Source organism: Acomys minous (genome assembly GCF_964271855.1).
Source record: "Acomys minous genome assembly, chromosome: 1".
Lineage (NCBI taxonomy): Eukaryota > Metazoa > Chordata > Mammalia > Rodentia > Muridae > Acomys > Acomys minous.
Window position 1 is genome coordinate 147,800,584 of NC_140483.1, and position 17,314 is coordinate 147,817,897.

Here is a 17,314-nt window from a genome sequence, read left to right on the forward strand (position 1 = left end):
TTTTTTTGCTCAGTTTTACATGCAAATACTTACTGCCAAGAGTCATTGGTCTGGTTCAAGGTTTCTGGTGTCTGAAGCACCATAAATACTGGACTACCACTGAGACTCAGTGATAACCCAGATGTTGCCCCGAGTCAGGTTGACCTTGTGGCTGAGCAGGGAGGGCTGGAGTCCATAAGATCTCTAGGCCACTGTGCATACCTTGGTGTTGGCTGCCTGGGGGCTCACAGGCTCACCGGGTATGCCCAAAGACAGCACTGCAGTCCTGTGCCCCCCTCCCCACAGCAGGGCAAACAACATGGACTGCAGCATCAGCAGCTCGGCCCTACCCAGCAATGGCATGCTCTTTGTCTGTCCTGTCTTACTCACTGAGAGCTTTTGCCATTCTTCACTAGGTGCAGCTCTGCTCTGCCGTCTTTCCTTCTAATTTCATGAGACCATTTTTTAACAGCCTCTTCCCATATGATGTGCCTTTTTTAGTTGATCTGGAAATACTGCATATTGTCTCCTCTCAGAGCCTCCATGGGTCTCTTGGGCTCCTTAGTCCCTCGGGTACCAGTGGCAACCGCCATCTTGAATCTTTTCAAACATGGTTCTTTATAAAATGTCACCAAAACCATTTTACTTCATTAATGTTTTGAGCATCAATCTTCTTTGACCATTAGTGTAGCAAAGTAAAAGGTAAGAAGAAAGAGCTGACATTTTTATCTTTTTTTTTTTTTTTACGGATACCCTAAGCATTATAGCTAAAGGTTCTCCTTAATTTGAATCATATACGATATTCACTTGGTTTGAATCATAGGCCATGTTTGTACTTAGCTCCAACTGCATTTTCACTTTCCACAAAACTTAAGATGACAGACATGTGCCTTCCAAGAGGTTTGAAGAGGAAAGTAATGTGCACAGGCTCATATTGTAGCGTTGATTTTCTCCTTCTCTTAGAACGGTTCTAGTCCCTGCTCCTCGACTTCATTCTCTATTGTTGAACTTTCTTCTTCCCTGGAAACAAAGAAAGTAATCACAAGAGACGGAACACACTGACACTTCCTGTCCCTGTCTGCAGGCAGGTCCCCATGCCGTACTCTTTCTCCTACTCTGCTCCTGGCAAAGACCAGCTTGTCCACTTGTCCACTCAGCAGCCGGATGATATGGCTACAGCTCTTTCCGTCTTCTGAAGGTAGCTTTTCCAACTCTTATTCCTTCTCAGCATACAAATATGCTACCACTCATCCCACCTTAAAAAAAAAGAAAGAAAGAAAGAAACACCTGCCTTGCTTTTTACCCCTATAGTAACACAAAAGAAGTGTCATACTTCCAGTCTCTAATTAAGTCTCTCTTAAGCATCTCACTACCCCACTAGCTAAAAAACGTGCATCAAACTCATTCTCCCATTCTCATTTCATAGACCTCCAAGCAGTTGACCTCTTTGCTGTTCTAGAAATACTTTCTTCACCCCATAAACACTAGCTGCTTAGTCTTCTTGACTCATTAGTGTCTTTGACTCTCTCCCTTGTCTCCTTGATCTTCAGTGATGTCACACTCCAGAGCTGGTGCCTAGGCTGCTTTTGCATCCTGAACTCACTTCCTGGATTATGTCTCATGTGTCTTCAACTGCCACTGTACATGCGTTCTCTGGAACTCAGCCTTATTGAACTGCTAGTCTAACACCTCTGCTTGAATATATTAGAAACTTCAAGTCACCCCTGTTGAAAACTGAGCTCTTAGTCTTTACCCACAAGTCCCGTCTCACTGAATGACACCTCCCATCCTGTCCACTTGCTCAGGTCATTACCCCATTGCTTATCTATCAGCAAAACCCCAAGTCCAAAATTGGATTGTTTCACATCCCTGTAGCCACTCTTCATTCTGGTTTGAGCCCATCATTATTGGGATTTAAAGAGGAAGCTCTTAACTAGCCTGCCGTCATCCTACTCTATTTTCAACACAGCAACCAGTAGGATATAAAACATAAACTATAAAACAGTACTTCACTACTCTACTCCGTGCCTCCAATAGCTTCCTGTCTCACTTAGAGTCAGTGTCCCAAGTCCTTCAATGTGGCTTACAAGTCCTTACATGACTTGTCCCCCTGATATCTTTCTTAGTGTCATTCCACTCCATCAGCTCCAGGTGACTTAAACAGCATTTTTGCCCCCTTCTCTCTCTATCTTGCCTTAATGTCTATTCCCCCTTGCCTAGAATCTTCTTTCTTAGACATGAATCTTTATGGATCATTTCTGCACCTTCTTGGGCTTTTTACCCCACAGTCCCACGCAGCCCTCCATGACAGCCCTGCTTAAAAGGAAGTCCTTATTTACTATGGAATGAAAAATGTTCCCCCTTCAAATTCACACACCGAAACCCTAATTCCTAATGTACTGCTCTTTAAAGGCAGAGACCTTATGAAGTGTCTTTGTGTTCTACTGCCGTGAAGAGACACCACGAGCACATAGCTCTGACAAAGGAAAGCAATAATTAAGTGGGCTGGCTTGGAGTTTCAGCGCTTTAGTCCGTTCTCAGCATGGTGGGGAGCATGGTGGCACACAGGCAGGCAAGGTGCTGGGGTGGAGCTGAGTTCTACAGCCAGATCTGCAGGCCGCAGCAAGAGAGAGCTTGGAATGGGTCCTTAACCAACAAAGTCCATCTCTAGTGACAAACTTCTTCCAAAGAGGCCACACTTTCCAATCCTTTCAGATAGTACCACTTCCTGGTGACCAAGTTTTCAGACCTATGAGCCTGTGGTGGCCATTCTTATTCAAATGCTTAAGCTATGCAGTCAGCATTATGTCACTTACTAGCACAGCTGACATTTTAGTATTTCAGTTATATACGGTTTTTATTGTATTCTTCTTCCACTAGAAACTAAATTTCATGATATCATGGGAGGGGGGCATTGTTTGAATCATTGCATTATCACCAATCAGCGCCCGGCATATGGTAAGTGGTCTACAAGCACTTATTGATTTTAGTATAAAATATGAGATGTTCTGTTCCTTAGATACAATTTTCATGTGACCTCCTCTCCAAAGATTCATGTGCTGGCTGGAGTTTGATCCTTTCAGGGATGAGATGTGGAGCCCAATAGAAAGTGGTTAGGTCATTGGTGGTACCAGTTTTGGAAAGGGTTAATGTACTATACCTGGGGCCCATGTTGGTTGAAGTTGAGTTATATTGGTTACTTTGTTTATTGTTACACCCAGGTGCCTGACGGAAACAAGAAACGAGGGAAGGGTTTATTTTAGCTCATGGTAAGGAAGACATGACGGTTCATGGAGGTGGGGATGCATGGCTAGAGGGCCTCACCTCTGGGTAAGATCATGAAGCATACACCTAGACAGAAAGTGGAGCCTCACTATAGTCCTCAAAGGTTTAATATTATCCCAAATAGCACCACCAGCTGGGGACCGTGTGTTCAAATACATGAGCATGTGGGAACAGTTCACTACATCCAAATGTTCATAGTAAGTTGTTTATAACTTTGTATTAAAAACTTTGTATTTCTTTGGATTTCTCTCTTGCTGTGTGACCTCTTCATCTTGTACCTGCTGCCACCGTGATTCCATTTTCCATGAGGCTTAAAGGAGACCACCTGCTCTTGGCTTTTCAATCTCCAAAATTATAAAGTTGTAAGCTAACACACACTGTGTGTGTGTGTGTGTGTGTGTGTGTGTGTGTGTGTGTTGCACTGTGTGCAACTTTTATTTTCTATCATTGCCCCAGAGCTCCAGTAGCCTACGGGCAAGTGCTCCTGGCTCTGAGTTAGATACTGAATGCTACTCTTCCTCCCTGTGTATGGTTACCAACATCGCCTCCTACTCACTGTCCTCTCGTGCCCATACTGTTCCTTTTTCCCATCCAAGTCCACACTTTCTGGAACAGGGTTTGATCAGGCCATGCCTGCTACCCTATTGTAAACTCCATGGCTCCTCATGATCCTAACAATAAGACACAGATGCTCAAGGAGGCTGCAAGATTCTGACACCACCCCCTACTTCTTTTCCTCCAGCAACGCTGGATTCTTCTGGCTCCTTAGAAGCCAAAGCTTTTTCCCAATTGTGCTTTTTCTATTGTGTGTTTCAGGTGAGTTTGCACGGCCCACCTTTCACTCTTGCCCTTGCTCATTTTGTTCAGATTTGAGCTTAGATGCCTCTTCTCAGACATGCCGCTTCTGACTTCTCCCCATTGTTAACCAATCATGATGTTTTCTACTCTTCAAAGTACGTGCTGTACCGGGTGTGTTTGGCCACTGTCATTTGCCTTTCACCGACGCATCACTGAAGGATAAATTCGATTTCCCTCAACATTGTATCCCCAGAACCCAGATGAATGGCAGGCATATAAAGCTCAGTAAATATTTGCTAAATTAATAAATAACAATGCTTGGAAGATTTACCAAGGACAAGTTTAACTGATACCGAACTCGAAGGGAGAACCATTTGCTGTTTAATTAGCTGTTATCTTGGAGCAAATTTCTCTAAGGTATCATTTATTCAACATGTAAAATGTCTTGACTTACCTCATAGGGTAGGTTGCCAGTATTTGACAAATTGAGAACAATTGCTAATTTTCTCCTGTTTTCTTCAAATTTAATACATGCCCTAGTCCAGAGTAGGTTTTTAATCTGGAACTTTAGAGGGGTTTTGCTTTGTTTTGTTTTGTTTTTCTGAATGTTTCGGTCAAAATTTGTGGGTAACGTGTATTTTCATCTAGGGTAACTGTTAACCTCCCTTTCACTCTCTCAGTTATGAATTTTCACAGGCACAGTTTTGTCATCTCATGAAAGTGCCTTAATGAGAGCTGTAGGAGAAGATGCAGTTGTATGGCAGTTACTGAGCAGGTTTCTAGCTCTACTTAAAAGCCAAGAACCTGCATGCAAAGTTCTGACCTGTGCCCTGCAAAGGGACCACTTCCTTCATGTTCTCCTGGCCATGCTGAGGAGGTCACTATAGAACCAGACCAATTGGGGTTTTTCAAGCTGCACAGTTAAGTATGTATCTCTTTTTCTGAGACTGATTCTTAATGAGCCATGGAAAACTACATCCCCAGTGTCCCAACAGAGGGCCACCTGTGAGTACTCTACTTAGTGCTGAGGTCTGGAAGCTTGGAGGGGGTGGAAACCAACCCCAGTGCCTCCAGTATCATTTTATTTTCCAAATTTCTATTCTCACGCCCTTGCCATCACACCCCAGCGCTTTCCAGTACATCTGATGCTGTGCCCTTGCAGTTTGAGTTGAATAAACGCCAAGGCCTAACTTTCTGTAGCCTAAGCCTCCACAGGGCCCGTTATGCTTTCATTCAGGGAGCCTACCCAGAGTGCCTTCAGCTTAACAATCAGTAGTGATTAGTCTAGAAATCCTCTGATGCCTTGTTTCCTAAAACTTACCCTAGTGACTAAAACAGCTTCCCTTCTAGGGTTGTAACACTTTAACAGCAGGTGGTGCTACGGATGCACAAAAATACACATGTGTAGACCAGCAGGACTGTCACAGCTTTATTTTGTGACTCATAACATAGAAACAGACTTTTAAAACACTTCATATAAAGTTATTGGCAATACAAATTTTTTTTTCAGTTTTTTTTTCCTTTTAATGAAAACGATTTAACTTAGAAATCTGCTCTGAAACTCTTGTCTAGTTTTGCAAATCTCAGATATTCCAGTGCAAAAATAGATCCATTACAGACAGCATAAAGTGCTTGGAACAAGGGCCAATGATAAAGAAGCGCAAGGCCAGCTTCATCCTAGGGTCGAGGGGAAAGGACCATACCGAATCCTTACGGAAATACAAATGTGCTATAAAAAGGGATGCAACAGTTTTCAATCAGAACAGTATTACCGTGGCATTACACTACTACCAGTACATAGTAACAAGAGTACAAATTAGTATTTCAGTATCAAAGTGGTTCCCCTTACATAACACATGTGGCTCTTTGGAACAATTTTTACCTGATATACATATGTATATGTACAACCATGAGAAGACAACAGACAATCCCTTTAAGTCAATGACTCCTATACACAAAAAGAAAATGATGTACAACATTGAATAGTCAAGAGGCATATGCTTTCAGTACAGACACCTAAATACAGTAGTTTGAGGGTTTTTTGTTTGTTTTTGTTTTTCATAATGAATTGTGCTGGATATGTATAGAGAAAGGACTCTTTCTTTTGTGTTTCTCATGTTCACAGTTAGTAAGTTTTCCACAACTAAAGTAAATCAGAAGTGTCTGAACTTGAGAATTTCTAAAGTCACATAGACATCTCCATAGGGAATATAAGAAAAACCTTGTTTGAAGACAGGATTGATTTGTATAATCTCTCAAATAATTATATTTACACAGGAAAACTGAAGATAGCTATTCGGATAGTGTAAAAAGTAACACAATACCTACAGACTGTCTCTAGCTTCAGAAAAGATTTTTAGTGGTTCACAGTGCCTTAGTCTTTTGTTGTTGTTTTTTGTTTGTTTGTTTGCTTGTTTGTTTTTAATGTGGACTCAAAAATCAGAGCAATTAAAACAAGGATATGACCAAGGCTGTAGTATAATGAAATATTCTAGACTATAATAGTGGGGTGAGAAAGCCAACCAACATTTGGTTTTTGAAAAATAAAGATTTTTTTCTTTGAATTGTGTATCTTTGATACATAAAACACAGTAGTATGCCAATAGCTATTGGAAACACATTTTCATTGTCATCTTAGAAACCTATGTTGACAATGCTATCAAAATGGTAATTTTTCTTTTCAAGCAATGAGTTACATAACAACATTATATAAACATGCTTAATTCGAAATCTGAAACCTTATACCTCCAAATTTATTGTTTAAATTTTGAGTAGGTTGAAGAAGCTAGTGATAGCAAGAGCTCACTTGAGCTTTGCCATACAGGAATTCACTCATATTTTTGTTTTGCATGAATACAGATGACACTGAGCATGATGAAATGTTTACATTACTTGCAGATAAGAAAATTAAACCTGGGTTTTAAAAGTTTTGAAAATTCTCCATGTGGAACAGTTTGCTGATTGTTCTCTCTTGATTGGCTAATGATTAAAGAGATGGAACATTGGAGATTGTCAGGTGAGTGGGTGGGTGTCTACCCCTGAAAAGTCAATTATTTGAAGGTGCCAAAGGTTCCAAGCATAAATTGTATCCAAGAAATTTCAAGCTAGCTGTTTTCTCCTTGGAGGCTTCATTGTTTAGTGACCCTTGTTGGCTTTTATATTGATGCTGTTAAGTGGGCAAGGCTTTGGCCATATTTTTTCAGTGGATTCTACAAAACCATCTATATTTGGGGATCGGTCAGCTGAATACAAGGTACCATCTGCTAGCTCCCTCCCTCTCCTATCCACACTCTAAAGATACTCAACCTACAACATGACATGAACAGTATTCTAACCGGATCTTAAAATACGGCATGAGATGTTCTCTGTCACATTTGTTTTCTGGTCACCAGCACTAGTCGGACATTCCGTGTGCAAATTTACCAAGAAAATAAGGCCTGAGGCAGTGTTGCCACACTCTTCTTTGCCACCAGCACCTACATATGTGGTTCTAACCTTCCAAAAGCCATTGATAAAACTTAAAATTCCAAATAACTCTAATAATAGCAAAGTCAAAATAAAACTCCATCTTTTCATTTTCTAGGTTAATTCAAACAGTTAGAAAACAATACTACATTTGTGTCAAATAACCAAGGATCTTGAGATGCAGTGTGCCATGTTGCGTTAGCAGACAGGCAGTACAAACAGACCCAGACCTCCCACGTGTAAATGCACCAGCCCTTTCACACCACACCCTGAACTCAGCAGCTTCCAGCCCCAGCAGTCTGCTGTTGATCTTTTGTTTCATATGAGGATCTAATGTGTTTGAAAAAGTCTCAGAAATATGACCTGGCAACCCATAACTCGAAGCGTGGGCAACATCAAACAACAAGCGCAAGTCGCCTGTGGTTAGAGAGATCCACATTTTGCACAAGATAGCCACAGTAGCAGCTCATCAGAGAGAGAACCGAAGTGGGGCTTTAGTCACGCTTGGCACCATTTTGTCACCTGATATTTAATGATGTCCACAGACAGCAGGGCGGCTTTCACAAAAAAGTGTTTGTGACACACCTCAGTGCCTCAGACTTTCTGAGCAACTTGGCACTAGTAATTCTGGCACACTCATTGCCAGCAATGGATGTGTCACCAGGAAACCAGTTTTGTGGTTCAGCACAGATGAGTGGATGAGGACGTGCATGCCTTTGACTTCGATTATCACTGGCCATGACTATTTGATGGATTGTTGTTGCAATCCCATTGAGAATACACAGGAACGAAAAGTAGGAATCCAAACCCCGAGAGTCTGTTTGGTTCCATACCAGAGTTTCACATCTGTATAAGGTAATGAACTAACTTCAAGTCATTTTTCACTAGAGAGCCATACAAGACATAGGCTACAAAGGCACTGCCCCTGTAATGGAATTGTGTTCTCATTGCATTGAATTGCATTGCATTGAATAGTGTCAGTACAGTATCCAGTTTGTTTCTTTCCACAGAAACGCAGGACGACTCTTTCTTCCAGAACACCTGACACAGTGCAAAGGAAGATGTAGCTCCCCCTTTGTTCCATTCACCCTGTGTAAGCAGGGCTCTTCATACGTAACTTTCTTTTACTTTCTCGTCTTGCAAAAAGGATGTGAGAACGGCCACATCCACAACTGTCTGGTTTTTGTGTAACGACAAGTCCTTTAAGTGGTCATCATCACTTTGGTCCTTGGCAAAGTTCACAAATACCTGTCAAGAGGAAGACAGACACTCATGAATGCCTCTGGGCTTGTTCTTTTCTTATTGTAGTTGAATTTTTTTTTTTATCCTTACGCTGAAACTAGGATGGGTAGGAGGAGAACGCAGAATTGAATGAGTAGTTGAACTAGAAAACCCAGTGTGAAAGGAAGAATACTTGAAAAACATCAAAAGCACTTAAAAATTATTTTCTACACTACCCCCACATCACCAACTGCTCAATCTTCTATGTATCACTCACCTGCTTTGGCTATCTTGGCTTGATTAAAAGGAAAAGGGAAAAAAAAAACAGTTGGTGAATAACCACTAACTGTCAAGCTTGGTTTGGTACATTTTGTTATTCAGAAGAGATAAGGTGCCTGGTAAAGTGCCTGGCTCGTGGTTGATAGGCAATAAATGGTAGTTATTGTGACAGTCACAATAACTGTAGAGAGTACAGTTGTGTGTGCTCATCGAGATTTATACAGTAGAGGCAGTAATAACGGAGAGCAAATCAAAGCACAGACAGGCTGAACTGCTCTCAGGCTCACGGTGGGGAAACAGGACCAGGCGTCCTAACCTTGCAGCTAAATGCACTTTGGACTGCAAGCTTACTTGGTCAAGTGTTGTCTGAGAGACGGAGTAGTCTTCTATGTGGAGTCGCTTTTTGCTCTGGGAGAGGATGCTGAATATCCTGGCCAGAGACGACAAGGAGGATGGAAGCTGGTACTGTAGCATGTTTCGATGTTTCTCTTTCAGGACACTTCCTGGAAAGGCAAGTCCAAAGAACTCCTGGACAGGCTTCAGGTCAGGGTTGGACCCTGCTATTCGTACAACTATTGTATAGCCATCTCCAAACCTGAAAGCAGGAAGAAAATACATTCAAATGGAGCACTCCTAGGAAACTACTCAAGAGATACTTAGCCCTGACAACCCAACCTATACCAAGAACAAGGGAGGTCTCTGGGAGCCCCACAGAACAGTTTCAGAGGGAAGAAACCAGTTTTATCTACCAAACACCCAGTCATGTGTGCTGCCACAGTCAGAGCCTTGAATACTAGAGTTCATCAAATTCTCAGTGTGGAACTATGAACAGAAGCCCAAGGAATTTAGTCACCCGCCCAAAGTTAACTCCTGGTTACAGCAAGGCAAAAATGTGAACCCCTTTGTGTTAACTCCACAGTGTGACCTCATGCGAGTTATTAAATTTCATGTTGATAACAAAATTCAGAATAATCCCAGGAAGCTGACTCTCAAGAGAGGTCAAGTAACCTGCTTACAAATCACACAACCACTACACAGCCAAATCAGAACTGGAATGCAGCCTGTTCAGACTTCAAAGCCCATATTCTTTTTCCTATACTCCTTTGTTTTTATTTTAAGATACATGCATACACTCGCCAAAGAACAAACACCAATCCTTACACCATGTGCTAGCCCAAGGATATTATCTGTGTTACCTGTTTTTCAGATGTTGGACACTGCCAAGGCACCTGAACCTTCCATTGACCATAATGGCCATCCTTGTACAAAGCGCTTCACATTCTTCCATACTGTGGGAAAACAGAATGAGGTTCTCCTGTCAGAGAGATGCTCCTATAGGCATTGGAACATCACCATGACACCTGGCACTTCAAGGAAGAAGTCCCCATCACCTTAGGGTATCTCTTGCCCTGATACAGAAATGATATTCTTATCTGTGATGTGCCTTACAAGTGTGGAAAGGTAGATATAATCCAAATGTTTGCACAAAGAGTAGTTACATCAATTAAAGTAGACCTTCATGAAATACAACAGAGTTACAAGAAAAGATGGCACACTTCAAGGTTATGACTTGAAATCATGTTTTCAATATACACATTATAATTACATTTCTGTTTGTAAAGTACTTAAGTGCGTATGGCCTTGCATAAGAGAACTCCGGAACACATACAGACACATGATTAAAAATAGTTATCTCTAAGTGGGATAATTCCAGGTGATAACTGTTTCACTCTTTGCCTTCATTTCCTAAGTTTTATAAAACGACCAAATACAGTCACAAGTGTAGAAGCCAATACTATTTAGCACAAACCTGTGGGATGTCAGAACGACGGACCTCCCCTCCTTGACAATGCTTAGGGCACAATTCCACAAGAATCTCCGGGCTTTGGGGTCCATACCTGTGGTTGGCTCATCCTATAGTTAGAATAAAATGAGCTTAATTATTTGATGGGAAAATATCAAGGACAATATTTTTTTATTTAATGCTAAATCTCATGCTCAGTTTCCCAGCAAGGGATGGTGGGTGGGTAGAGGCATACGGATCTTTGAGTTCAATGTCAACCTAGTGTACCTAATGAGTTCCAGGCCACCCAGGGCTACACAGGACACCCTATCACAAACAAACAAACAAACAAATAAAAACAGAACAAAACAACAACAAAACACTTTCTGTCCAAAATAATCTTTGAACTTAGAGTATGATTTATATAAAAGTAATACTCTTATTTTTCTCCTTGTTCTGTTACCTTTGCTAATCCTAGAGAAATTTCACAGTCACATGGTCAAGATGACATTAAATCCTCAACCCAAGGCTTCTTCCCATGCCCGCAGTGTTCTCTGCAAAGTGAGGCTCAAGGGCCACTGGCCAGTCTGGTCTGGTTTCTGCTTATCTGTATATACGGAACTAGGGCTACTTTGGTCACCCTGAAGCCTCTGTGGAGGGGGCGCACAGACTCACGAAGACTCCAACCCCACACTCAGCTTCAGCCATGCTTGTAGGGTTACCCAAGGCAAGGAAACGAGGTGTCTGGAGCTTGTCTCCTTGGGAGCCTGGGAAGGTGCGGCAGAGCCACCCAGCGTGCTGTGGGCAAAGCTTCCCCTGCTTCTCCAAGCCTGCTCTGGAGTCACCGGCAGACTGACTCGCCGTCACCATGCCAAGGATGCAATGGTCCGCATGTGCCTTCAGATAAACCATGTCATCTATCCAAGACGGACGATGAGCTTCCTCCCCTCAACTCATACTCACTACCCTCACACTCACCAGAAACACCACAGGAGGCCCGCCGATGAGAGCCATGGCTGTGGAAAGCTTTCGTTTGTTGCCTCCACTGTAGTTACAGGCATATTTCTCTCCATACTTTACAAGGCCCAGTTTGCGAATTGCCCATTCACCAACCTAGAGAGAAACAAACAAACAAACAAACAAACAAAAACCACTTTGATTTTTGTCTGCTTCAGTGCTCTCACCAGGCTTTCTTACACTTGACACAGGAACCTCTGAGGACCCAGAGGAGGAAGAAAGGACTCATGTGGTGGGTCCTGTCCCCTGGTCTGTGCATGCCTACCCTCCCCTGGTTCCCACCCTGAGAGGGGGTGCAGAGACTGCAGCATGAACAAGGACAAATCGTCTCAGGTTGCTGTCACATGTGAAGGGATGCGATATAAGAGACAGTCTGCTTTTCTGCTTCCCACAATACCTTGCCAACTTCTTTTTCTGGGACCCCCCTCAAGAGGGCAAAGAATTCCACATGTTCTCTCCCAGTCAGCAGTTCTGTGATGGCGTCGAACTGAGGGCAGTAGCCCATGTTCTGATGCACTTCGTGGATATTTGATAAGATGCTGTAAAGGAAGACAACCAGTCAGCTTTCAAGTGTTTAGAGATATTCTGATAAGACAATCTGGCTTGACACACACACACACACACACACACACACACACACACACACACACACAAGCACGCCCATGCTTAAACATACGCCTGCTTCTGCTTGGAGGAACAGCGGTTCTGTCACTAGGATGTCAACTCTTTATGGCAGTACGTGTCCTATCTCCTCCCTGCCTACGTCTTCATCCTGCAGGCTTGGGCCAGTTTCAAAATGAGTGTATGCAACTGCAGCACAGGCTTTGCCAACAGCCTCAGCACACCAGTCTGGAACTTTAACATGATGTCTCCATCCCAAATTTGACTCTGTGAGCTGGTCATATGTATCAAGCGCCCCTGTACTCTAGTCTTCTTCACAACTATTTGGTACCACACAAGGCCCAGAAACGCTGGGCATGAGTTCTCACTGCCATCTGCTCCCCATCCATTGATTCAGCCTTAACATTCACGTTCTAAGCATTCTGGTTCCACTAAATATACAATTCATACTCCCATTTATTCCTCTATTTGTTTATGTAATTTTAGACCCTCCAACATGGGCAACAGGAAAAAATATACATATGGATAATTTTACTTGCCACCTATGGGGACACAACCTCTAAGTTCTATGAAGTTTACCAAGCGAACAGTTGGTAGTATCTGAAGATTTTGGCATTCATATCCTAGTCTGGAGGTGGACTTTCAGCCTTCTCAAGACTTATAACTAAGGTTCCCATGGACACCGTGCCTGGCTCTCACAGCCACGCTGCCCAAGTCAGTTGTATAATCAGCAGCTGAGATAAGCCTTAGAATGGGCCAGTTATTGTTGTCACTCTACATGTTCCAGGAACTTGGTAGCAGAACAAGACTGGCTAGTCCCACAATTTCTATTCTTTAAAGGCTCCTTTAGATTGCCATCAGCAAGAGACAGGAAGAGATGGATGAGCTCATTATATTTCCGACTCTACAACAGTATTGACTGTACCTCTATCCAGTGTTTCTGAAATGTGAGCAATCTCCCATTACTGGGCTGTGAAATAAATTTATCAGGCTACAGCCAGTACTTTTTAAATGGCATGACACAGACTTAGACTATGAACTATTAGGGTAGATTACAAGTAGTAACAGTAGGTGCCATTTTAATTCATTAGGTATAGGTGCGTGTGCCTATGTGTCTGTATATATGTACTACATTGAAATGTAGAGTGTATTTTCTACAAGGGCATGATCAGGAAAGTTCAAAAGGCATATCTTACATGTTTATTCACATAAAAGCCAGGAGAAGCCCTACATCTTTAAAGTACTCAAGGAAAATACCATCCAACAGGTCTCTGCTATGTAGCTTTAACCACAAAGATTAGAAAATGGACTTACGGTGGCTTTGTCAATTGGTACATGTTTTAGAGGGAGTAATTAGACAGATACATGCCCTTTTACCATGTAGGGAATTTTCTAAGAAAATACACCACAAATATCAGAAACTAGCTAACGCCCAACATTTGTAAGGAATTGATCAAATAAAGATATTTACCTAATGGAGTTTCTAGATTTTTAGACTATGTAACCCATTGGAAAATCTTTATTATAAACCAATTAACAATAAAAATTCAGCAATTATCTAGAGTGGTGTTCTTTTATGGCCCATTTACATGCATCAAAAGAGACCTGGGCTGATGGAAAGGTTCTAGAACTCAGCTGTGACTGCATAATTCAGTGAGTTTAGTAAAATCACAGATCCGTTCTCTCAGAAGAAGTAAATTATATGTATATAAATCATACCTAAATAAAGCTTTAGGGTAGAATGAAACTGAAAGAAAATGTAAAAATAGTGATTATTTCTAGGTAGTGAAATTAGAGGTGATTTTAAAGCTTTTGACCTAAATGATTTCGATGTTTTTATGAACTATAGTACTAGGATGGGTAGTCAGAAAATAACCACATGTTCCTTAAAGCTGAAGACAGGAACTCTCTGTAGCAACGACAGGCTGCCTCTCCTCTTACCTGTTTTTGTTAAGGAGAGCATCCCCTCTGGTCACAGCCGTATCTCCAGTCAGCATCTTGAAAGTTGTTGACTTCCCAGCTCCATTAACTCCCAGGAGTCCAAAGCACTGAAAAGCAAGACTTGGTGAGCGGCATGAAGGAACTCCTAAATCTCAGTCTGAATTGCGATAAGACTGCCTCCTGGGCTTGGAGTTGGTTCACCACGGATCCCAAAGCATCATTCTTAAGTGTCAATGAGAAGTGCTCAATATTCAGATATTGGGTGTGTGGGGGGGGGGGCGGGGGAGGAGTATGTGTTTATGTATGGGCCATGTTGTATGCGGATAATTTATAAAGAATTTATAAAGACTGAATCATCAAGTTGAGAGCAAGGTCAATCAGTGAAGAGCAGTAAAGAACTGGACAAAACTCACCACCTACCACCTACCCTAAGAACTACAACTAAGAACATAAAAGAAGCTGAAACATGCAAAAAAGAGAAAATCTATTTTTTGCCCCATTTGAATTTCATTCTCCCAATGGACCCCCAAAGCATGACCTAGATGGGTATGCTTTCCTGCATCCCTGAGAGTGTCTACGAGTGTTCTGGGTTTTTACACGAGAGCTCCTCATTCGCTCCATGGCTGATTGTTTCTCACAGACACAAATAAAGAAGCCTGAAAAGCTATTTTCCACCGCTACAGACATTGTTGTTTGATTTGGGAGACACGGTATCTGAATTACCAGAGAAAATCCAACACAGACAAAGCACTCTTACCTCTCCAGGGGGAATGCCGACACAAATCCTGTCAACAGCAGGCTTCCGCTTCCTTCTATAGATCTGCAGCCAAGGAAACACATCAGTCATGCACCTCGGTGACTCGGGGGTCGCCCAGGCAACTGCCGAGAAGGGGGCACCGAACCACACAGCACAACGCAGAACTCGTCAAAAGGCTGGACCACACACTGGGTGTGCCAAGGGCCTCACACTGTCTTTGTGACAAGGGCCTTTTAGCTGACTCTGAAACTCAAAACTGAATTTTTTTTTTTTAATTTCTAATGTGAGCCTTAAAAATTATGACAGCGATATATTTTAAAATTAAATTACGTAAGGTAGAAACCTATAATATAATGTTTCAAATACCATAAAGTAAAATTTGAGAGTGATGGTATTTGGGAAGGACAGAAGCCAACTGTCTTTCTGAGAAATGGAGGCAGATTTGCTTTTTGAGCCATGAAACTCAAAATTATTTACTATTATTTACAACTATTTACTCTCTACACCTTGGCTAGACACACCATGCTGGTGTGTTTTAATAACTAACATAAATGTAAATATGCAAAATAAATAAATCCAAGAGTGGGAACTGTATTATAAGAGTATTCTCAGCAGGATGTTTATTATTATTATTATTATTATTATTATTATTATTATTATTATTATTATTATTATTATTATTATTATTATTATTAAGAAGTCTCCACGGTGCAGTTTAGATAAAACTGACAAAGCTTGGTGTAGATGCACCTTTGGGAAGCATTGGGTGCTGCTGTGTTTTGTTGTTGTTGTTTTTAAATAAGCAAGTCAGCACAACGCAGACAAAATGGAGAACACGGAAGAGCAGCTCTGTGGGTTCAGGCTGCTGCTCTCACCTTGGTCAGCTCCTTGATCTCCAGGATGTCATTCTGTCCCCCACCATCCAGAATTCTCTGTCTCTCCCGCCTCACATCCTCATCCTCGTCATTCAAAGGAGGAAGCTTCGCCTTTACAGGTCTTAGGAGAAACATTATTAAGGGGGGGAAAAATCAACCAACCATTTCAGCTACTTTCTAAGGCAAAAATCCAAGTATCTAAAACAATCTTTCTTTTCTTATTTTTACACATATGTTTTATATGATTACACATATATACAGTAAACTGCCTACAGCAAGAAGAGCCATGAAGCAATCAGGAACTATACAAATGTCCACAGTTTCTAGGGTGGGCAGGGCTGGAAGCTGTGGACACTCACAACGAGAAAACGCCTTCAACTGTGAGTTCAGCTCAGTGCCGTAACCTAGGACGTGTGTGTCCCCTCTGCGCCCCGTCCAGTTGATCCAAGAGTTCTGAGAAAAAGCTTACCTGGGCCTGATGAAAAATCTGTACTGGATCAGAACAGTAATGAGGAAGAACACCACCCCTTCCACGGCCATGGCAAAAAGATTTCGTCCTACCAAGTCCCAAGAGAGTGGAGATACAAAACGATTCTCTCCTGCGAGACACAATGCAGACATCTAGTCAGAGGGGAGACATCAGTAATCACGCCCTACTTCCTGTTTCTGAGGGGAAGATGCCCTTTGACTGTACCTAGAAGAGTGCTATGCACAGAGAGGGCACCGGGTTACGGGTGGGGTTTTTTTGTTGCTTGTTTGTTTTTCATTAAAATTAATAAATATTATACTTAACTTTCAAGGCCAGATTAAGCATAATTTTGAGTTTTGGGTTTTTTTTTTAACACTTGAAAAAATTAAAGGTCTTCTTTTATATTAAAAAAAAAGGGAACAAAAGAAGAAAGAAAGAAAAAGAAAAGTAAGGAAGTCAGTCTTTCCTCAGTTTTGGGATCAATTTCATGTAATTTTTCTAGAAACACCAATGGCCAGCACCATGACAAGAAAAAAAAAGAGTAACGAGGGTGTTTACTTTTGAGATTGTATTTGAAGAACTATAATACAACCTGGTATCAGGTCAGAATTTCACAGCCAATATGCATTAGATCTGTCACTTCATTAAGATTGTTAAGGTTTCCTTTAATGAGACATGCCCCCCCCAACAAATAAACTTGTGTAATATGGCCAATAATCCTGGATAATTCTTGGGGGTCCAATTTTTTTTGTCGTTCCAAGTTTTAAAAATAATGAAAACGCATTCAGAAAATTCCCATTTCTACAGCAGTTAATGTAACCTAG

General features: G+C 41.7%; 1 protein-coding gene across 4 annotated transcripts in view; it reads right to left on the reverse strand.

Annotated features, from left to right (window-relative positions):
- Positions 1–5,478: 5,478 nt before the first annotated feature.
- ABCA1 (ATP binding cassette subfamily A member 1) overlaps positions 5,479–17,314 on the reverse strand; it is a 125,550-nt gene continuing 113,714 nt past the window's right edge. For all 4 annotated transcript variants that reach the window (XM_084771228.1, XM_084771229.1, XM_084771231.1 and 1 more), the window contains 10 exons: positions 16,491–16,620; positions 16,022–16,142; positions 15,147–15,209; positions 14,390–14,496; positions 12,225–12,366; positions 11,789–11,923; positions 10,838–10,941; positions 10,224–10,316; positions 9,379–9,622; positions 5,479–8,775 (listed from right to left, as the gene is read on the reverse strand). In XM_084771228.1, the coding sequence (XP_084627354.1) occupies positions 8,635–8,775; positions 9,379–9,622; positions 10,224–10,316; positions 10,838–10,941; positions 11,789–11,923; positions 12,225–12,366; positions 14,390–14,496; positions 15,147–15,209; positions 16,022–16,142; positions 16,491–16,620 (1,280 nt within the window). In that variant the 3' untranslated portion in view covers positions 5,479–8,634. The remainder of the gene's footprint in view (positions 8,776–9,378; positions 9,623–10,223; positions 10,317–10,837; positions 10,942–11,788; positions 11,924–12,224; positions 12,367–14,389; positions 14,497–15,146; positions 15,210–16,021; positions 16,143–16,490; positions 16,621–17,314) is intronic.